The sequence below is a fragment of the Zingiber officinale genome, chromosome 3B (assembly GCF_018446385.1).
Source record: "Zingiber officinale cultivar Zhangliang chromosome 3B, Zo_v1.1, whole genome shotgun sequence".
Classification (NCBI taxonomy): Eukaryota; Viridiplantae; Streptophyta; class Magnoliopsida; order Zingiberales; family Zingiberaceae; genus Zingiber; species Zingiber officinale.
Window position 1 is genome coordinate 72,915,022 of NC_055991.1, and position 22,811 is coordinate 72,937,832.

At 37.3% G+C, this 22,811-nt stretch overlaps 1 protein-coding gene across 1 annotated transcript; it reads left to right on the forward strand.

Annotated features, from left to right (window-relative positions):
- The first annotated feature begins 5,543 nt into the window (after positions 1 to 5,543).
- LOC122056548 (protein transport protein Sec61 subunit gamma-like) lies at positions 5,544 to 18,081 on the forward strand. The gene is made up of 3 exons (XM_042618550.1): positions 5,544 to 5,705; positions 5,825 to 5,940; positions 17,804 to 18,081. The coding sequence occupies exons 1-2, from the start codon at positions 5,612 to 5,614 to the stop codon at positions 5,938 to 5,940; spliced, it is 210 nt and encodes a 69-aa protein (XP_042474484.1). The 5' UTR covers positions 5,544 to 5,611; the 3' UTR covers positions 17,804 to 18,081.
- The last annotated feature ends 4,730 nt before the right edge of the window (positions 18,082 to 22,811 follow it).

A 22,811-nucleotide genomic window follows, 5' to 3' on the forward strand; every position in this document is an offset into this window, starting at 1 on the left:
GATATGATCAACCAAGTCAGGTTAGGTCCTGTTGGTATTTAACCTCTGTGTCTAAGTGTGTAGGAACTTAGGAGCACAAGAAGTCGAGCGAAAGACGCAGTTAGTGAAATGAACAACACGGATGAGAGCCGACGGGCTCGGTGCGTCCAAGGGACGAGGTGCTGCAGAAGAGTACTCGAATGGATGAGAAGGAGGTGCATGGTGTTTCTGAGGGACGAGAAGCTTGAGCGAAAGACTGCTTGAAGGCCAAAAAAATATGTTCGGGTGAGCCCTATTCCGGATGGCCGAGATCATCCAAGCAATCGAAGCTGGAACAGAAGACCCGGACCAATGCGAGCAGAACCGGAGTGGAAGACCAGGACCAAAAGTCAATGAAATGTTGACTTTTCGGTCTGGGGTGCCCTGACCTGGTCCGGGGTGCTTGGACTTGTCCGGAGTGCTTAGAACCCCTCCGATCGCCCGGACCCAAAAAATTAGTCAAACATGACGTGGCACATTGCATTACAACAGGAATAAAGTTTTATCCCCCTAGAGGCACCTGGAACCCTTCCAGGCGCCTCGACTAGAGTTATAAATACAACCCTAATCCTAATGGTTCAATACAACATTTGTAATTGATTCCATTTGAGTTTAGATTTACATTTTGAGTGCTTTAACTATTGTAAGAGGTTTTTTCGCATGAAGGAGACATTAGTGAGCTTTTCATCTTCCTTAGATTAATAACCTCCTCGGTTATTTCTTTTATGCAAGTGTTGATTCTTATAAAACTATAAAGTTCAATGAAGGAAGGTTCATTTTCCTTTGTAGGGCTATTCATCTCCCTTCCAGTCGCCCGCCAAAGGTCCTACAATTGGTATCAGAGCGGGTTCACTTCAGGAGGATTAACCATTTAACGAAGCACACAAGATGGTCGGACCAAGCATCTAACCATCGAAGTTCAAGGGAGAATTTGCGAGCTGGAAGAAAAATATGGAGGTATTCTTTAAGACAGATTTCGACTTACTTTTAATAATGAAATTTGGTTTTGTAGCACCTAAGGGTAAAGAAGAATACCAATGGACGAAGAAGGAGCAAGCCAACTTCATGGAAAACGACAAAGCAGACTTTCACCTACTTAGCATTTTATCACCTCAAGAAGTCAACCAGATCAGAACCTACGAGTCAGCTAAGGAGCTCTGGGAGAAATTCTTGGAACTACATGAAGAGACCTCGGAGGTAAAACTCGCGAGACGTGATCTACTCAGGAACTAGATTAGCAACATCAAGTTAGAAGAAGGTGAAATATTTGCACACCTTCACTCAAGAATAAAAGAACTCATCATCGGCGGACTCACGAATCTCGGAGAAAATGTAAGCAACCGAGATTTACTAAGGTACGTGCTTAACGTATTTCTTAGGACTACTGAATGAGCATCATTAGTAGATGATTATTATATATCTAATGATCTAGAATTAAGTATGTTAGAAGAATTATTTTCAACATTTGAAGTCTATGAAACAAGATGTGCAGATCCGAAGAAGGAACCAAGGTACAACGTTACCTTAAAGGCAAAAACGGACTAACGAGACTCTGAATCTTCTCTCGACGATGACGAAACAACACTCATGGTAAGAAAATTTAAAAAATTATTTAAAACTAATAAATTTAAATAAGTGCAGGTTAATAGAAGAGAAAGAAAGATAAAATGCTAGCATTGCAATGAAGAAGGGCACGTGAAAGATAACTACCCTAAATTGAAGAACAAGTACAAGAACAAGGACCAAGAAAAGAATAAGAAGCCAACCCAGACCAAGTATAATCTAAAAGCAATGTGGGACGAAATATCGTCCGAATTGGAGATAGAAGCCCTCACCGGACTTGCGCTAGTGGCAAGTCACCAAGAAGACGAAGATGAAGCAAGCTCGTCTGAAATGAGCATCGAGAGTATCGATGAAGGGGGAGAGACATCGGAAGAAATCAACACTTCAGGGGGAGCTTCAGATTATGGGATTGACAAGGTAAGTCAGGTACGATATCTTCCTCTTGACAAGTTATTTCAGTTCGTAAAAATGTTATTGAAAAATTGATGTAAGTTAGACAAAGAAAATAAAGAGTTTAAATCAACCTTAGCTATATCTTGTCGATTAGAAGATCTCGACAAAATAAAAATGAAAAATAAAAAATTGAAAACAGAAATAGAATATTTGAAGGAACGTACATGCTCACATGTTCAAAATATTAGAAGATAGAATGGTTTAAATTGACATTTTAAATACCATAAGGGCTAAATTAGGAAAATATCATAAAAATATATTTCTAAGAAATTTTTTATTAATCCTCTAGGAAGGAATCTATTTTGGGTTTCAAAATCATATTTAGATTAATTATTTTTTGGGGGGCTTTCAGAGAGAAAATTAAATATTTACTTTCATTAAAAGGATTTGTCTAGAAGTGGTTATTGTTCCAATATCCAAGAAGATCTAGTGTCTCGCCACAGTCTGAAAGTCAATTATTGAAATGAGCATTTAATTAACTAACTATTAAACATTTAGTTGTTATAAAAATGCTTTCAATTGTTTGTTAAAAACTTTTGTTAGAAATTAATTATAAGTTAATTTTTTTTGAGAAAAATAACTTTATCACTTATCTGTAAGAAAAATTTTAAAATTTTTTGAATGTTAAATTTTTTAATTATTAATAAAAAAATTTTAATGCACAAAAGACTTTATTTCTACTTAAAAATAATTTCAACTTCATATATATATTTTTTACCTTATATATGTTAAATTTTTAAAAAAAAATCTAAATTTTTCAAAGGTTAAACTTTAATATTTTTCTAGAATTTTCTCTTAGACTTTTATTTTTTCAAATAACATTTTTAAAGTATCCCATTTTTAATGTGATCAAAAGGGGAAGTAGTGAAGATTAAGTCTAGGGGGAGGGTAATACAATTTAATTTTTGTATTTGCTATAAATACTTGTAAATTTTATAACTATTATTTTGTAACTGTTATTTTTATGGCTGCTATTTTTTAGGTTTACCCTAACTTAATTTGGGTTTGTTCATATAAAAAAAGAAGAAATTGTTAGTACCCCAAGGTAGTTTTGATGTGATCAACCAAGTCAGGTTAGGTCTTGTTGGTATTTAACACCTGTGTCTAAGTGTGCAGGAACTTAGGAGCACAAGAAGTCGAGCGAAAGACACAACTAGCGAGGAGGATGCCACAAATGAGAGCCGGCGGGATCGGTGCGTCCGAGTGACGAGCTGCTGTGGAAGAGCACGCATGCGGATGAGAAGGAGGTACTCGACGTTTCTGAGGGACAAGAAGTTGGAGTGGAAGACTGCTCAACGGCTAGAAAATGGGTTCGGATGAGTCCTATTCCAGATGGCCAAGATCATCCAAGCAAGCAAAGTCGGATCGGAAGATCCAGACCAATGCAAGCAAAATCGGAGCGGAAGACCGAAACTAAAAGTCAACAAAATGTTGACTTTTTAGTCCGGGGCGCCTTGACCCACTTCGGGGTGCCTAGACCTGTCTGGGGCACCCAGACCCAAAAAATTAGCCAAACGCAATGTGGCATGTTGCATTATGGTGGGGATAAAGTTTTATCCACCTAGAGACGCCTGGAATCCTTTTAGATACCCCGACCAGGGCTATAAATATAGTCATGGTCCTAATGGTTCAATACAACACTTGTAATTGATTTCATTTGAGTTTAGCTTTGCATTTTGAGTGCTTTAACTGCTGTAAGAGACTTCTCTACCTGAAGGAGACATTAGTGAGCTTTTCATCTTCCTTGGATTAACAATCTCCCCGGTTGTAACCAAGTAAATCTTTTGTGCCTCTTCCTTTCTTTATTTAGTCTCTTATTTCTTTTATGCAAGTATTGATTCTAATAAAACTATAAAGTTCGAGGAAGGTTTATTTTCCTTTGTAGGGGCTATTCACCTCCCTTTTATCCGACCGCCAAAGGTCTACACATATCAAATATAAGGGTAAACATAACTTAAATCCTTTGCCCAAACCATTAAAACTCATGGTCACACCGGACCATCTTGAGGCAAGATTGTTTCCAACAATGCATACATGTATTTATATAAACTCTAGACCTTATAACCAAAAAAAAAAAATCCTAATATATGAACTTCAATTCCAATATTATAAAAAAAAAGAAAAAAATATCTTTCTAGAAAATGAAAAGAAATCAAAATTAATAGAATATGACGTTGCTATAGACAAATCAGGATCTATAAATATTAGAAATATTAAAATTACTCTAAATTTCATAAAATAGAAATTACTAAAAATAATAATAAAATCTTCAAAGGCTCGGTGAGAACCAGAATTTAGACCTAGAAGTTTGTGATTATGGATACCCATTAATAAATGTAGATTTTTAAATTCTACATGAATGAGATTCAACAGAGCCTGATTCCAAGTTCTGAGTAAAAAGTTATGCTTCTTTAAAGTTTGGGTGAATCCTACATCAAAATGTTTATATTGTAGCACTCATAATTGCTACAACAACATCAAAATTAAGGATGACACTCTTGAAAAATAAAATGTATTGACGTGGGATAAGGTACCGCTTTGATAATAAATGAAAAAATGGTATTCCTTCGTGGTATTTGCCATGTTAATGCCCCCTCACAACTGTCCAACATCATTGAGAGAGTTCAGCAGGAATTCAAGTTGGTAAGTACATGGGTAGGAGTCCACAAAGGTGATTAAATCTCCTATTGAGTTTCAACGCCGACCACTATAATTATTATTTCATATATTTATCAACAAAGTCGGCCCTAGGCGAAAGGGCATTCCTTCGATTCCAATAAAAGATGTGCTCTTCCTAGTTTTTCAAATGGGATTAAAAATTGATCTAGTTTTTATTTGAGATGTCTTTTTATATATATATATATATATATATATATAAAATTTCTTAAATCTGAAATATCCAAAATACATATATTATATCATGTGAACACTTAAATTTTTTTTTATCTTGAATATTATAATCCAAAAGTTAAACCTGAACATTAGAAGATCTTATTAGTTTAAATTCATTATAATTTAATACCTAAATTTTAAAATTTTAAACCCTAAATATATATAATATATCCCGTAAGTATCTAACATTTTTAATTTTAAATACTATAGTCTAAAAATGAAGTTTGAATCCTAGAGGAAAAATCTTATTAACTCAAATTCATTATAATTTAACTCTTAAATCCTAAAATTTTAAATACTAAATATATATAATATACTCTAAAATAAATTTTTTAAAAATATTTAAACAATACTTGAATGAGTCTAGACGTCTGGAATGACTCGACCATATAACCTATGAGTGTTTGAATCAATTCCAAACGTCCCAAATTCAATCCGAACGAATCCATAAAAATCCATAGCAAATATATATATAGTCTACTAAATTTGTTGACTATGATGAAATCGGGGATTTTATCTGGCCGTTGATTCTGTTCGTATTCCCAATCTCACTTTGAACGGCTACGATTGGGAGCAGGGGAGTGATTTATCCTGTATAAAAGCCCTGATGGGGTGCTCTGTTTTTTGTTTTCGTCGTATCCTATCTTGATCGCGATCTCCGTTTTAGGGTTGGTGGTGATTATCGATGGACGCCTTAGACTCTGTGGTCGATCCCTTGAGGGAGTTCTCCAAGGACAGCATCCGTCTCGTGAAGCGATGCCACAAGCCCGATCGCAAGGGTGAGTTCGCCATCAATTTTTCTAACGTTTTTGTTGATTCGATCGGTGTCTTCTCGGTTGTCTAGAATTTTGTGTATATTGTTTGCGTTCTTATGGATCTACACGGATCGGCCTTGCAGAGTTCACTAAAGTTGCTGTCCGGACTGCGATTGGCTTCGTGGTGATGGGGTTCGTCGGGTTCTTCGTCAAGCTGATCTTTATCCCGATCAACAACATCATCGTCGGTTCTGGTTAGGTAATTAATCAGATCAAAGGAAATTCTTCTGATGCATTTGATTTCGTGGCCATTTAGTTTGAACTCAGAAAGTTTTAATTTTTTCATTAACACTTCGGAGGTTATTTTTTCTTATCGTTATGCCTTGTTTCGCTATCATTGTTCCATTGTATCCCGATTAGCAGCATCGACTTCCGGTTCTTGTTGTGCAATCAATTAGATCAGAGGAAGTTCTGATGCATTTGATTTACAAAATGATTGTTTTTAATTTACATGCCTGATTTCGTAGGTTTGTATTTAGAATTTAGAAAATATTACTCTCCTTACAATTCGTAGGTTCTTTTTTTGTGGGTTATTTTCTCAGATCTCTGTGCCTTTGAATGCTGTTATTTTGTTATCTTTGTTCCATTACTCGCTTCCTTGTTACATTAAACAATCCAATACATAATGTGTTTAGCTGAAGAACTTTTAAAATTTGATTGGTAACTTATTTACATTATGTTGTTAATATGGAACCTGTATTGTAGTTATATATAGCTTATCCGAGAGTGACTATATTAAGAACTTGCTGATGCATTAAACACACTAGAAAATACTGTATGATTTCTGTTTCATGTCAACTCTGATTTATCATGATTGAGCAGACTTCCAGTTTTCTAAAATGTATGATTTCATTGAAGACCTGCATTAACTACTATGCATTTAGCTGAAACTAGGATGCTAATTTTTTAATAACAAATAACAAAGATGTGTTATTTTTGAATCATTCATGTCAAATTGGAATTTTTGGAATATCTATTGAATGGCACACTTCCCTTATTCTTGCTAAGATGAACTGTAATTTGTGGAGTATTGTGTAAGAAAGTTTTTTGTTTATAGTATTCCTGACTAATATGAATTTGTAGGTTTGGGGAATATGAATTAACAATGTTTGTACTTACTGGTTGGCTGAAATAAAAGTTGTTAAGAGAAATCTGGTTATCCTCTTCTCCTTCAATGATTTAAGAGGCCATTTCAGGTGGCAAACCATTGGTCCATTTCAAACAATTTTATAGTGAATGCAGGGGCATAAGATTGGCATTAAAAATCGTAAAATAACAGTTTAATCAATATAGGCATTTAAAATAATGACTAAACACTAGGCATATAATTCATCATATCACATTGTAAGAAAACATATAACACAATAAAACAAAAAAATGCATAATAAAATAATATATGCCCAAGAAAATAAGTTATAAATAAACATATGAAGTCCAAGGTTTTAAAGCAACAAGCTATGAAGAGTTTAGTTTTATGCTTTGTTGTAATAGAACAAACTTGTTGATACGATGTAAAATTGCTGTCAATGTAAAAAATTGACAGCCAAAGTTGTTTTCCCCACTCTTTTGCTCCATTCTGATACAAACCTTTTCATTCCAAAGCAAGTCTCTGCCCTAGTGTCAATATCAACAATTTTAATTTACCTGATTTTTAATAATGTTCTGGGTTTTACTATTTTTGTCACACACATCAGCAGGTAATGCATCACAACAGGCTTCAAACTAATAACACCCCACCTCAATAGAGCTGTAGAAGTCCTATTTCGAGACTGAAAGTTAGTTGTATGTGATTGTACCAGTTTTTCTGGTTTTTACCAAACACACAATAGCAGTTAATGGAATCACAGCTGGGCTTCAAAATGTCCCAACCCAATAGAGGTGCTGAAGGCCCAGCATGAGCTAGCCACACCTCAATTACAGAAGCTGCACCATGAGATTGAAACCCAGCTGTATGCGATTGTTCTGGTTTTTAAGCTTCTCCTGAACACTCAGGAGTTAATGGTGATGTAGAAGGTCCACCAGGAGATCAGAAACTCTGTTGTATGCTATTGTAACAGGGTTTCTGGTCTTCAACGGTTTTTGAAATAATTGGTTGAGTCAAATCAGATCTGATTTGGTGCTAGTTCCCTATTTAACCAGTTGAAGCCATTGCCCTAACATAGATTGATGCTAGGATGACTTATGCATGCTCCTGGGATTGCCTAAACATATTGTGAATGACTTTTATAACATTAACTAAGGTGACGTTTGGTTAAATGATGAGAATAATTATGAGTATGTGTTTGATAGTAAGGTATAATGGGAATGGAAATGGAAATGAAACCCACCTAGTTATATGAGTTTGGTTGATTCCCATAAATTTAGAAATCATTCCCAAATTGTCATTCTCAAATCCACAATCTAAACACCATCTTTTATTATCATTCCATCCCCTTATCTCAAACCCATCAACCAAACATCCCCTAAAATTTGAAAGCCTCATGGAGACCTTCAACAGCTAGTTACCTGCCACTGCATGACCAACCTACAAGAATCATGCTGACCATCATAATACTTATACCTTACAAAATCCATAAATTATTGCATCATATTACTATAAATAATATATGTCATCTATATTCAACCACCTCTACCATGACCTTAGCTAAAGCCCATTCAAATGTATGTCTCAAACTAAGGTTAAAGAAAAAAAATTGTTAAAATTCTGGAGCTAGGTTTATTGTTTCGTTCCACACTAGTGTTTTGGTCTTTAGTCAGTTTTGTACCATTTGAATAGCATATTATGCCGACATTTGACACGCTTAGGAAAACTCTAAGGTTCTAATATTCGTTAGGTGCTAGTCGGGCGTTAGACCAGTGCTTAGCTCCAAGGTCGCTTAGGCAGGGACTAAGCACCATTAGGCAAATTCTACCGTATCAATATAAATTACATAATAAATCATATTCTATAATTCCAACACAATAATATCAAATTTAAAATAAGTTCAAAATTACACAACTAATAAAATATCACAAATTTATTCTACTTCTCATTCTCCATAATTTTCAACAACTTGCTATATCGAACAGAAACTCAATATCATCATCTGACACAAACTCAAGGTTCTTTCAGTTTTTTTTTAATTGGGCTTTACATTTAAAAGCTCAAACTAAAACAAATCATGAAAATTCTATACGATTTCTGCGGTGCCTAGAAGATTCAATTGATTAGTTGACACTTAGGGCGGCCTAATCTCACCTAGGTGCCAAGGCCGCCTAGGCTGGCCCACTAGTATGTTTTTAATGAGGCTGACTGACTCCTAACTGCTAGGCGGCTTGTTTAGGTCGATTTTTAGAACACTGAGAAAACTACTACTATGAGTTTCAATGCTAGAATTCTTTGTCTTCAAAATGTAAGCATATAACAATATAACTGATCATGTCAGAAAACTACAGAGATGGCGCGCTGGGCACAGTGGCTTAATGATTGACTGGTAAAACACCTTTTACTCCACTGAAAAGCTTCCTACGTCTATAGTGCATACGGAGACGAGCCAACAAAATGTCAGCCCCTAAAAACCTGGGGGGAGTCCCTAGTGAAGGCCCTCCGACTTTCAAGTTAGTACAAGTTAGACGGGTGAATTAAGAATAGTAGAATGTGTGCACGATAGTAAGTTACAAATGTTCAAAGAACGTATCTTCACAATGGAGAGAACTCTCCATTTATATACCATCTCACATAATCTCCGTAATCATGAGGTGGTAAAGTGTATTATTAGAGTTTGTTAGGTAAAGGGAAGTGTACAACTTAGGCAATATGCAATAATTATCCGAGAAATCTTTCCTTTACCCACATGTATACCTCTTTTGTCATTTATAACTTCTGCTATTGTTAAAATTGCTGAAGGAATATGCTATTATAAATGGTCTGCTGATGGGAGACATGATTGTCCTTGAAGAGGTTTTCAAAAGAATATTCCTTGACACAGTTGTTATTCTGACAGGCTAGGATTCTCTGATTATGGTGTTGGTTGAATATATCCAGGCTGACCATCTTTATACATGTCCTCGCATTAAGATGCCTTGTTATGTATTGAAGGCTATGTGGAAATCTGTTTAGGAAATAATATGATGCCCTAGGCGTATTGGAAATCCATCTAGTAATCTGTGTATTATAGATCCGTTTGGATAATAATATGAAGGATAAGCATCTTAGACCCGACCGGTCTTTTGTCTGGTCGGGCGTATAATGGGCTTCTGCAGAAATGAAACTGTCCTCTGAGAGGTTCGATCGCTATTTTGAGCCAAAGTACTTTAGGCCCGGTCGACCCTTTGTCCGACCTATATATAATAACTTATAGGTAAAGTGCACTTGACATTTTAACCAGATTCATAAAGCTATCTTATACTAATGTATAGAAGAGATGGGTATGAAGTCATATAAATTTGTCCGATTCTATTATTGAACAGATACCCTTAGGGATGACCGGTGATCAGGTCGACCAGGTGTATGTAGAGAGGCTCATACAGAGTAAGGAGTTTGACCTCCCTTTGACTAGGTCTGGCGGGTCGAATGTAAGGTGGACCAGTCATTCCGCCCGGACTGTAACGACGATCGTCCTTAAACTTGATCAGCTATTGAGTGACCGAGCATGTTATCTCTTTAATTCAAGGGTAAAGCACTGAATCCCTTATGTTCGATTGGCTTAAGGGTCGGTCGACTTTTTTTTTTGCACGGCTTGAAATTCGACCAGGCCGATTCGGCAAGCCTTAGCGTTAGGCAACCAATCAGATCCAGATGGGGAGATGTCTTCGTCCATTGACTATGATCGCCATGTCCTCTTGACTTTGACCGCCACGTCATCTCCTGCGATCGTTCATTATAATCCGTATCATTAGTCTCTTTTTCAAGTCTAATCAAAAGAGGTGTAGCCGACTGACTGAATCCAAGTCCAATTTCCGCCCGCTCATCCCTTTTATTAGGGACATCCAGAAAATCACTTGCCCCCTCGCGCCTTAGCACTTAGTAGTATTTTTTCAAAAATTGCTTGTTAGTGGCTAGTTGTCTCGGAGCGATTATCGAGGGCGTGCGGAGAGGTGTTTGGACAAAAAAAATGATTTAGTTATCATCTACATCATCAGTGCCTATTTATAGGTGGACGCCATGTGGCGTCGTTCCTCATATTTTGAAACGACCTTTGACACGCTTCTTTGTACGGACCAACGACATCTCTCCCCTTGTAGATCAACAGTCCGCTGCATATCTTTTATTTTGATCGAACGACAGTGATTAAGTTATACTTCATAAGAACCCTAAACGACGCAAAATCTCAACACTTTACCTTTCGTCTTCCCTGATTTTATCTTCGGCGACCATTCTTCTACAACCTTCTTCCTTGCGACCTAAGTGCTCTAAGTGCTGGTTCTTTGTTTGTTTTGTAGTCTCTCATGGATCAGGAATCTTTTGCCCTTGGTATACTTTCACTCGTTCGGATTTCAATGACTCCGATAGGGCATATATCCACTCTCGCTATGAAATCCCTAGGAGTTATAGCATCACCATCAGTTCTCTCAACGCTCAACCTTATCATCCTCTTGCTAACTACATTACTTTCTTTAAAGACCAGTTAGCAGTCGGTCTACGTTTTCCTATTTATCCCTTTTGATCAGAAGTATATCCATCTACAACAATTTACCCCTGCATGCAATTCGTGTTGTATGTGGCATTTTCATGTTATTTTGCCTATATGATGTTCCTTTGGCTGCTCGCAATCTTTTTCTATTTTCTTACCCTAAGAAATCAGAACTAGAGGTATTCCCTTTTCAATCTCGTCCCAAATATGTTTTCTTTGAGGATATGCCCTCTTCAAACAAGGGTTGGAAATCTTGTTTCTTTTTCCTTGAGATGCCAGATCTTGCCACTTGGTCTATCAAATGACAGTCTTCCCTCCCTCCTCTCCCTAATCTTGGGAGTTATAAGAGCGACCCCACCTTCATCTCATACTCCACTACACTGAGCGGCTAACGTTTGAAAATCCACAAGTGGCTACGCGAAGGCCTCCTGTACTTGTTTGGCCCTATTTGACAGAAACTTCCCTGCTCTTTTGGTAACTTTGATAACCTGGTTGTTATCTTATCACTAAAGTATTTTTTTATTCTATGCAGTGGACGTTATTTATGAAGTCTTGGTCGGTGGCGAGATTCACATAGAAGAGGCGACATTGTCACTAAACGATGGACACTGCTAGTTGAGCGGGTTGCTCAACCAGTTGGCCCTTCTAGTGGAGCTTCTAGCAGTCGAACGGTTGAGTTTAGTGTGACCACTGCTTCTGGGGAACTATCTTCCGATCCCCTTGCAGTACCTGAAGATTCTTCCACGGAGGCGGAGGATGTCTCGAAAAAGGGGCGTAAGAGGCGCAGGCTTGTTTGCACTCAAATCCCTGAAGAACAAGTGCCCTTTATTGAAGTGTCCTCCTATTTGTCTCCCGTTGGTGAAAATCTTGTCCTGAAAGAGACACTAGAATAATCTTCTGAGTGGACCTTGTCCGCCATTCCTTCTTCCAGTCTAACATCAGTATCCATTCAAGCACATGAGGCCACTTTTCCTCTAGCCAGCTCTCTAACCCCTACCCCTCGCACGACTCCTCATGGGAAGACCTTCCCGATCTCTACCTCTATTGCGCCGAGGAGGCCTCACCAATTTTCAATCACCTTCGCTCTACTGTCTGCCCAGGTCATTGTCTCATCTTCGACCACCCCTTCACTTACTAGCCAAATACTTCTGACGGGTCATTTAGCAAATGCCTGGAAGGGCGCCGGGAATCAACTTAGCGAGCTTAGTCCTATGGAGCTGTCTGACAAATATTTATACAAACAAACCAAGGTAATACGACTTTATTTATTGTTTTTCATATTAGATGTTTCTAACGTTGTTTGTCTCAGAGGGCTTGAACTTTGCTCGGGTTGGCTTCTATCCCTCGCTCAGTCACAATGTATCCTAGGAACCACCCGCTCTTTGCTCCGAACAGACATTTGCTGGAGTTGAGCTTCAGCTCGGATTGCTTTATAGTCTGGCAAGTTTCTTCCACATCGGCATATAGATTGGTTGATCGGAGGGACTTGATCAGATGTCATTCATATAAACTTTCATATTTTCCGCAATATGTTTTTGGAATATTTTGTTCATAAGCCGTTGGTAAGTAGTACCTACATTTTTAAGTCCGAACGGTATAACATTATAACAGTAAATGCTCTTAGCAGTTATAAAGCTATCCTTCTCCAAGTCGTCCTTGGCGAGCGGTACTTGATGGTAACCTTGATAGGCGCCCAGCATGAAAATTAACTCGCATCCAGAAGTTAAATCTACTTCCTAGTCAATCTTTGGCAAGGGGTAGTAATTCTTGGGGCATGCTTTGTTGAGATCCCTAAAGTCCAAACCCTCTAGTTGTTTCCTAGCTTGGATACCAGGACCACGTTGGCTAATCAGCTTGGGAATTGCACCTCTCAGATGTAGCCGACCTCTAATAGCTTATACACTTCTGCTCGGATGATTTTATTCTGATCCATCCCGAAGTCTCTCTTTCTCTGCTTGATCGGCCGAGCTTTAAGACATAGAGTACGTGCTCCATGACTGTGGGGAGACACTAGTGATCTCTTTGGGCTCCCAAGCAAAAACATCATTGTTGCATATTAAACACGCAGCAAGCTTTTCTTTGAGGTCTTGAGGTTAGTCGACCGCTACTTGGGGATAGCGGCTCCTGACTGGCTTGGTCAGATTTAAACCTCGTCTTTTTCTTTATAGACCAGGGTGTGTGTTACCTCTTGGATGGTGTTGACTTTCATCCATTTCATCTTCCGAGTGACATTGGTCTCGATCTAGACAATTTCTATGTAGCACTTACGTGATACTAGCTGAGCCCCCTTAACTTCCCCCATCCGGTTGTCTATAGGAAATTTTACTTTCTAGCGGAAGGTTGAGATAACTGCTCGAAATTCATTTAAGGTTAGTCGGCCCAAAATGACATAGGCTGATGGCGTGCCCACGACTATGAAAGTCAATCGTCACGTCCTCATTAAGGGCTCATTTCCTAAAGATATGGTCAACTTTATTTGATCGAGCGATTGGATCTCATTGCTTGTGAACCCATATAAAGGAGTTGTCATAGGTTAAAGTTCGCTTGGGTTTATTTGTAGCTCCTCAAATGTTTGTTTAAAGATGATATTGATTGAGCTACTTCTGTCAATGAAAGTATGAAAAATATTATAATTGGCTATAATAGCCATAATTATCAAAGTATCATCATGGGGGACTTCCACCCCCTCTAGGTCTGAAGTTGATTTCAGGCCCGACCGCTTACTGTGTATTGCAACTGACCGCGTGAATCTCTAATCGACGAGCGTGTGATTTTCTTGCTCGGTTAGAATCTCCATCAGTTGGACTCTCGACGATCATGTCAATATCGCCCCGGGCGGTGTTATTGTCGTTCTCCTCCTGCTAGATTGGGAGCTCTGGTTGGACTCAGGCGGGAGCTTACGCTCGGTTGGCGGTGGGGGCGTTCTTTAGCGCTGCTTGGCCTCTCGTCGATTTCGACGAGCCGTTCGACCTTTAATAAGGGTGGCGATTGGGTGACAGTGAACGTCGACGGAATCTTTGATTGTTGTTCTAGCGATTTGTCAGACTATAGCAATCCTCAATGTTGTGGGTAGTTGATCGGTGGTATGTGCACTGCCGTCGCACGATTCCTCGAGGGGGCTCTGGATATCTTTCTCGCTCGGCCTCCACATGCTCCACGACCTGGGGCCGTGGTTCTTGATAACGAGGTTGAGGATTTGTCCGAGGTCCTCTATGTGGTTGAGCAAGTAATGTTTGGCGTTCGGGCATTGGAATCGCAATTAGTGCGGTGACTTCCTTCTTCTGAGCGGTCTGTGCCTCCTCGACATTAATAAATTTGGTCGCCCGATCCAGCAGATGATCGAAGTTCATCGGAGATTTCCTCACCATGGAACGGACGAAATCATTATTGATTAGGCCTTGGAAGAAGACACTCACCAAAATTTTAATGGTGGCAGTAGGAACATTCATGGTCACTTGATTGAAGTTTTTGATACAAGTCCTGAGTGTCTATTTGGTCCCCTGCTTGATCGAAAAAAAGACTCGGGGGTGTCTTTTGGTAACGGCGACTACTGGCGAAGTGATGAAAGAACGTCTTGCGGAAATCCTTAAAACTGCGAATGGATTTAGCCGGTAGTTACTTAAATCATCTTTGTGCCGAGCCGGCAAGTGTGTTGAGAAATACTCGACACTTCACATTGTCAATATATTGATGCAGGAGGACGGCGTGCTCAAATTTGAGGAGATGATCCTCAGTTGACCCTGAGTATTCTCCTATCACTAAGGATTGATCATGTTTCGGCAATTTGTCTTCTAGCACCCTCTGGGAGAACGAGGTGCTAATTTGCTCAGGGGAGCTACAAGTTGTCGTAGCCTTTCCCCTACGTACATCTCGGACAGGTGCTTCTCCAGAGGTCCTTGATCCATATGCTTAGGTGGCGTGCGAAAGAGTGCCTGATGGCGTGAAACTGGTGAGTGAGATGTCAGAGGCAAATAAGTTGGGTCTGTCTCCCTAGCTTCTTTCTCTCTCTGATGGGCCGTTGTGGATGTGACAGGATTAGGTGGCGGCAGGGTACCGTCGGTAGCAACTTCTTGTTGTTGTTGCTGTTGTAATAATTTTTGTGCTCGAGCGTTGATGAGCAGATCCAGATCTTGTGTTAGGGTAACAGTGGTGAGTCTTCCAGCTTATTTCATATTTGATCTTCAGATTCAGGCGAAAGTCTCCACAGACGGTGCCAAATTTGAACATGTCTGAAAACTGCAGAGATGACGCGCTGGGTGCGGTAGCTTGATGGTTGACTGGTAGAAGACCTTTTACTCCACGGAAAAGCTTGTTGCTGCTATTGCACACACGGAGACGAGCCAACAAAATGTCAGCGCCTAAAAATCAAGGGGAGTCCCTGGTGAAGGTCCTTCAATGCTCAAGTCAGTACAAATCCGGACATGTGAATGAAGAACAGTAGAATGTGCGCACGAGAGTAAGTTGTAGATGTTCAGAGAATATTATCTAGACTCCCCCTTTATATGCCACTTCACTTAACTTCCGCAATCATGAGGTGGCGAAGTCAGTTGTTATTTTGACAAGTTAGGATTCTCTGATTATGCTGTCAGCTGAATATATCTAGGCCGGTCTATAAGGTCGACCGTCTTTATGCATGTTCTTATATTAAGATGCTTTGTTATGTATTGAAAGGAGACCAGATCTCTTGGTCCATTTTTTTTGTGGACCAGGGGATGGATAACTCGTAATTGCGATCGAATTGTGTCCGCAATTCGACTGTAATTGGTTGCGATTTCTCCTTGGGTTCACCGTTCCCCCCAGGTTATAGTTTGGGTTGGGGTGACCGACAGGAGGTTGCTGGAGGTTGCCGGAAGTGGGCAAGTGGCTAAGCTACCAGGCGCTGAGCAGGGGGCGGGTTCCGACCGCCCGCTCTAACCCAAACTATAACTTGGAAAGACAGTGAACTTAGGGAGGAATCACAACCAATTGTGATTGGATCGTGACCATGATCCGACCGTAATTATGAGTGGTTCATCCCCTAGTCCATAAAAAAGTGGGCCAGGAGATTTGCTTTCGTATTGAAAGCTACGTAGAAATCCGTTCGGGGAGTAATATTGTGCCTTGGGCATATTGGAAATCTATCTGGTAACCTGTGTGTGTTATAGATCCGTCCCGGTAGTAATATGACAGATGAGCGTCTTAGGCTCGGTCGGGCGTGTAATGGGTTTCTGGAAAAATGAAAATGTGCTCTGAGAGGTTCGGTTAGTATTTTGAGTCAAAGTGCTTTAGGCCTGGTTGGCCCTTTGTTCGGTCGATATATACTTCTAGGAAAAGTGTACTTGGCATGTTGACTGGATTTATAAAGCTATCTTATACTTATGCATAGAAGAGATGGGTATGGAGTCATATAAACTTGTCCGGTTCTATTATTGAACCAGTAGGGGTGTAAATGAATTAAGCCGCTCATGAGCTATTCGAATCTCGATTCGATAAAACTCGTTTCATGAAGCTCATTAAGATAAACAAACTAAGCTCAAGCTTCACAATATTCGGCTCATTAACTCGTAAACATATTCGTTAAGCTCATGAATCAACTTTTAAATAAAAAAATAATAATTTTGATATTGAATTTATAGATTTTACACTCTACTTATGAAACAATACAAATATATTAAATTTATTTATTAGAATAAAATTATAAATTTAAAAAATTATTATAATTTTCTCTAAATATATAATTTTATTTTTAATGAATATTTAAATTTATAATTTATTTTATTAAACTTGTTTAAGCACGAATAAGTTCGTAAGTCATGAATATATTCGTTAAATAAAACTCGAGCTCGGCTTGATTATAAACGAGTCAAACTCAAACATTTAAGAGTTCGGCTTGGCTTGGCTCAATTACACCCCTACTGACCGGTGATCAGGTCGACCAGGCGTATGTAGTGAGGGTCATATAGAGTAAGGAGTTTGACCCTCCATTTGATCAGGTCTATGACTGGTCAAATGTGAGATGGGCCGGTTATTCCGGTCATACTATAAGGGTGGTCGTACTTAAACTCGATCAGATATTGACTAATCGGGCACACTCTCTTTAATTCAAGGGTAAAACACTGAATCCTTTATGTTTGACTGGCTTAAGGGCCGATTGGCTTTCTTCCGCACGCCTTGAAATTTGACCAAGTCGATTCGGTGAGCCTTAGTGCTAGGCAGCCAATCAAAGTCAGATGGAGAGATGTCCTCCTCCATTGACTTTGACCGCCACGTAATCTGCTCCATTATAGTCCGTATAAATAATAATTATAGAGGCGATTCAATTTGTCTTGAACTTTAACAATGGATACATAACCGCTTGATATTGGCTTAGATTATTAACTTTTTCATTAAACATACTAGTTGTCTCAGATTCCCATTGTTCGTGCGTGGATTTGGCTTTGTTACTCAATCTTTTTGTTTTCCTTGTTTCAGGTCCTGATAATTCTGCTTACCTTAGAGGTAAAACAGACATGAAACATAATTTTAAGAGTCAGCTCCAGTTGTGGAAAATCGCCAAAAATCTTCTTTCGCATCGTCATCGTAGGAAACCTCTCGGTTTGTTTTCAGAATTTCAAATCGTTCAACTTTCGTTTTGTTACACTGTTATTTAACTTTGCTTTACTTGTTTTGCTGAATTAGTTTATCATGACTTGTATCATTAAATTTGAATTTAAATATATATAAATCTAAGTAGGAAGATATGGGAACTTTGATCTGCTCTTTTAATATTGTAAATACTTAATTCCAGCTGCTTGAGTATAACTGAGAACTATTAAGTCACCTAAATATAGGATTATAAATAAATATGATATTCGCAAACAAAATCAATGTTGAATTAAATAACACTAGTGAGTTGAGTTAATGTTTCCTTCCAAATTCTATAATCTTATTTTTATAATATATATTTTTTTTCAAAAAAATATAGGATGTGCAAACATCATACTATTTGTATCTTCTTTTTTTTTAATACGGTAAGAATCAATACAGTTTCAAATTATATATGATGTGTTAAAAATGAATAATTATATGTTTTATTTATTAGACTAATAATTTAACTAAACTTTGCTAGTGGAACTTGAGAAGTTTAAATTTGTCACCCTCCCTAAATTTGGGGAGAATTAGACTTAAAAGAAATAACGTAATTGGTAAACACCCCATGATTTTTTTCGACTATGAATGTTGTTTTCATTTATTTATCAAAATGATTGTTCGGCATATTTTATTCTCCATATTTTTTACTTATGTGTTTTTTTATTTTTACCTAAAATTTTAATTTTGTCGAACTATCTATCTTTAATTTTCATTTAATTTTAATTTTATTCTCCATATCTATCTTCAATATTAGTGTCGAACTAAGCTGGGACACCTAGATCATTAGAAAAATGTGAAAAATGTGATTTTTTCATGAATTGTGTTTTGGATTTATTTGGTATGCGAAATCATCTATCTCCAATATTAGCGGACACTTGAATATTAGAAAAATATGTGATTTGCTTTTCATGTGAAACATAAGTAATTCGGTAATTTATCAAAGGACGCATGTAAAGATCTAAATTTACCAAAAGATATACGCTATTTTGATATTTACTAAAGATCGTACTTTTTAAAGTACATTTCTTATTTTACTCTCATGACAATTTGATTTTTTCTACGATTTTTCTTTTCTCCACTGTATTTCTCTCTCTTTTCTTTTTTTGTATCGACATGCAGAACAAATGAATAACATTAGTCAATTTTTTAATAACATTTTAATACATTTGAAGAAGGAAAAATAAACAATGAATAACATATTTTAACTCCTTGAAATTTCAGAAATCTACTGGAACTAAAATGAGTAATCGGAGCTCTCTAGGTCGATTAATGAATTTTGGTCAAAATCCACTGATGGACCTAGAGAACTCCGATTGCACTCATTTCAGTTTCTATGAATTTCTGATATTACAAGAGTTCAAATATGGTGTTCATTATTTATTTCGACTTTTCATAGATCCTAACATGTAAAATGAAAGATTCGTCAAAAACGTCCACGTTGGACCTGATATGAGTCCATATAAGGTCCAACGTGGACTTTTTTGCCGATTCTTATATTTTATATATTAATATCTATTAAAAGTTGAAATAAATAATGGACATCATATTTGAACTCCTTGCAATATCAGAAATCCATAGGAACTGAAATGGGTGTAATCGGAGCTCTCTAGGTCTATTAGTGGATTTTGACCGAAACCCACTGATGGACCTAGAGAGCTCCGATTGCACCTATTTTAATTCCTATGGATTTCTGATGTTGCAAGAAGTTCAAATATGGTGTCCATTATTTATTTCAGCTTTTAATAGATATTAATATATAAAATCAAAGAATCGACAAAAAAATCCACGTTTGGCTTGATATGGACTCATATCAGGCCCAACGCGAGCCTGATATATTCTATATTAGGTCCGTGTTGGGCCTGATATGGAATGATATCAGGCCCATGTTTGGCCTGATATGATTTCATATCAGGCCCAACGTGGGCCTGATATGAAATGTTCCAAATGTATGTATTTAAATCGTTCCTGGTAGTACTTCTAAGATTATAGATATTGAGACACACAATCTTGGGATGAATAGTCGGGTGTGAGTGGATTGCTATTCATCAGTTTGAATTTCAGTACTAGGCTAACTAATTTTTAGTTATGAAGAGTCAATGCGGCCATGATTCAAGACAAGCAAAATGTTACATTCTTAGCTATTATTGTATTCTTTGGTGCAGTACAATGTCACATAATGATCTCCTCATACATTAATTGCTTTCGAAAATATGTAATGTTATGATACAAGAACATTTGTTGTGGATTACCATCCTCAGTGTTATATTTTTAGGACATTTTTACTTTATGATAAGATAATGACATAATCTTATGTATTGTATTGAGACAGCAAAACCATGATTGTGAATTTAGTTTTATAAATAAGGGAATAGTGATCAAACTTTTTTACTTGTCTTCCAAGAAATATTGGAAAAATTGAAAAGTATAAATAATATAAAAATGAGTACCTACAAACTATTCATTAGTCTGTCATATTTTTATGACAATCATTCAGCAGCCCTTTACCTTTCTTGTGTATTAAAACAACTGTTAGTGTTTATCTCAACTATGTGTCGTTAAAGGTGCTATTAATCCTCATTGATAGAGAACTTAAATTTTTGTTTATATGTTAGTTGGGTCTGATATCATTTCATATCAGACTCACGTTAGGCCTGATATGAGTCTATATAATGCCCAACGTGATTTTTTTGCTGATTCTTTGATTTTATATATTAATATCTATTAAAAGTCGAAATAAATAATGGACGCCACATTTGAACTCCTTGCAATATCAGAAATTCATAGGAACTGAAATGGGTGCAATCGGAGCTCTCTAGGTCCATCAGTGAGTTTTGACCGAAATCCATTGATGGACCTAGAAAGCTCCGATTGCATCCATTTCAGTTCCTATGGATTTCTGATGTTGCTAGGAGTTCAAATATGATTTCCATTATTTATTTCGGCTTTTGATAGATATTAATATATAAAATCAAAGAATCGACAAAAAAGTTCACGTTGGGCCTGATATGGAATGATATCATATTAGACCCAACGTGAGCCTGATATGAAATATTCCAAATGTATGTGTCTAAATCGTTCCTGGTAGTACCTCTAAGATTATAGATATTGGGACACACGATCTTGGGATGAATAGTCGGGTGTGAGTGGATTACTATTCGTCAATTTGAATTTCAGTACTTGACTAACTAAATTTCTGGTTATGAAGAGTCAATGCAGCAATGATTCAAGACAAGCAAAATGTTGCATTCTTAGCTATTATTGTATTCTTTGGTGCAGTACAATGTCACATAATGATCTCCTCATACATTAATTGCTTCCGGAAATATGTAATGTTATGATACAAGAACATTTGTTGTGGATTACCATCCTCAGTGCTATATTTATAGGACATTTTTACTTTATGATAAGATAATGACAGAACCTTATGAATTGTATTGAGACAACAAAACCATAATTGTGAATTTAGTTTTAAAAATAAGGGAATAGTGATCAAATATTTTTACTTTTCTTCCAAGAAATATAGGAAAAATTGAAAAGTATAAATAATATAAAAATGAGTACCTACAAACTATTCATTAGTCTGTCATATTTTTATGACAAAATCATTCAGCATCCCTTTACCTTTCTTGTGTATTAAAACAACTGCTAATGTTTATCTCAACTATGTGTCGTTAAAGGTGCTATTAATCCTCATTGATAGAGAACCTAAATTTTTATTTATATGTCAATTGGGTCTGATATCATTCCATATCAGGCCCACGTTGGGCTTGACATGAGTCCATATCAAGCCCAACGTGGGATTTTTTTGTCGATTTTTGATTTTATATTTTAATATCTATTAAAAGTCAAAATAAATAATGGACACTATATTTGAACTTCTTGCAACATTAGAAATCTATAGGAACTGAAATGAGCGCAATTGGAGCTCTCTAGGTCTATCAGTGGATTTCGATCAAAACCCATTGATGGACCTAGAGAGTTCCGATTGCGCTCATTTCAGTTCCTATGAATTTCTGATGTTGCAAGGAGTTCAAATATGGTGTCCATTATTTATTTTGGTTTTTCATAAATATTAATATATAAAATCAAAGAATCTGCAAAAAAGTCCACGTTGGGCTTGATGTGGACTCATATAAGGCCCAACGTGGACATGATATGATTCCATATCAGGCCCAACGTGAACATTTTTGACGAATCTTTCATTTTGCATGTTAACATCTATGAAAAGCCAAAATAAATAATGAACTCCTTGCAACTTTAGAAATTCATAGAAATTGAAATGGGTGCAATCGGAGCTCTCTAGGTCCATTAATGGGTTTTGACCGAAACTCATAGATCGACCTAGAGAGCTCCGATTACACTCATTTTAGTTCCAGTGGATTTCTAAAATTTCAAGGAGTTCAAATATGGTCAAAACTCACTGCTAAACCTAGAGAGCTCCGATTGCGCTCATTTCAATTCCTATGGATTTCTGATGTTGCAAGGAGTTCAAATATGGTGTCCATTATTTATTTCAGTTTTTCATAGATATTAATAGATAAAATCAAAGAATTTACAAAAAAGTCCACGTTGGGCCTGGTATGGACTCATATCAGGCCCAACGTGGACCTGATATGATTCCATATTAGGCCCGACCTGATATGATTCCATATTAGACCCAACATGGATATTTTTGACGAATATTTCATTTTGCATATTAACATCTATGAAAAGTCAAAATAAATAATGAACTCCTTGCAATTTCAGAAATCCATAGAAACTGAAATGATTGCAATCGGAGCTCTCTAGGTCCATTAGTGGGTTTTGATCGAAACTCACTAATCGACCTAGAGAGCTCCGATTACACTCA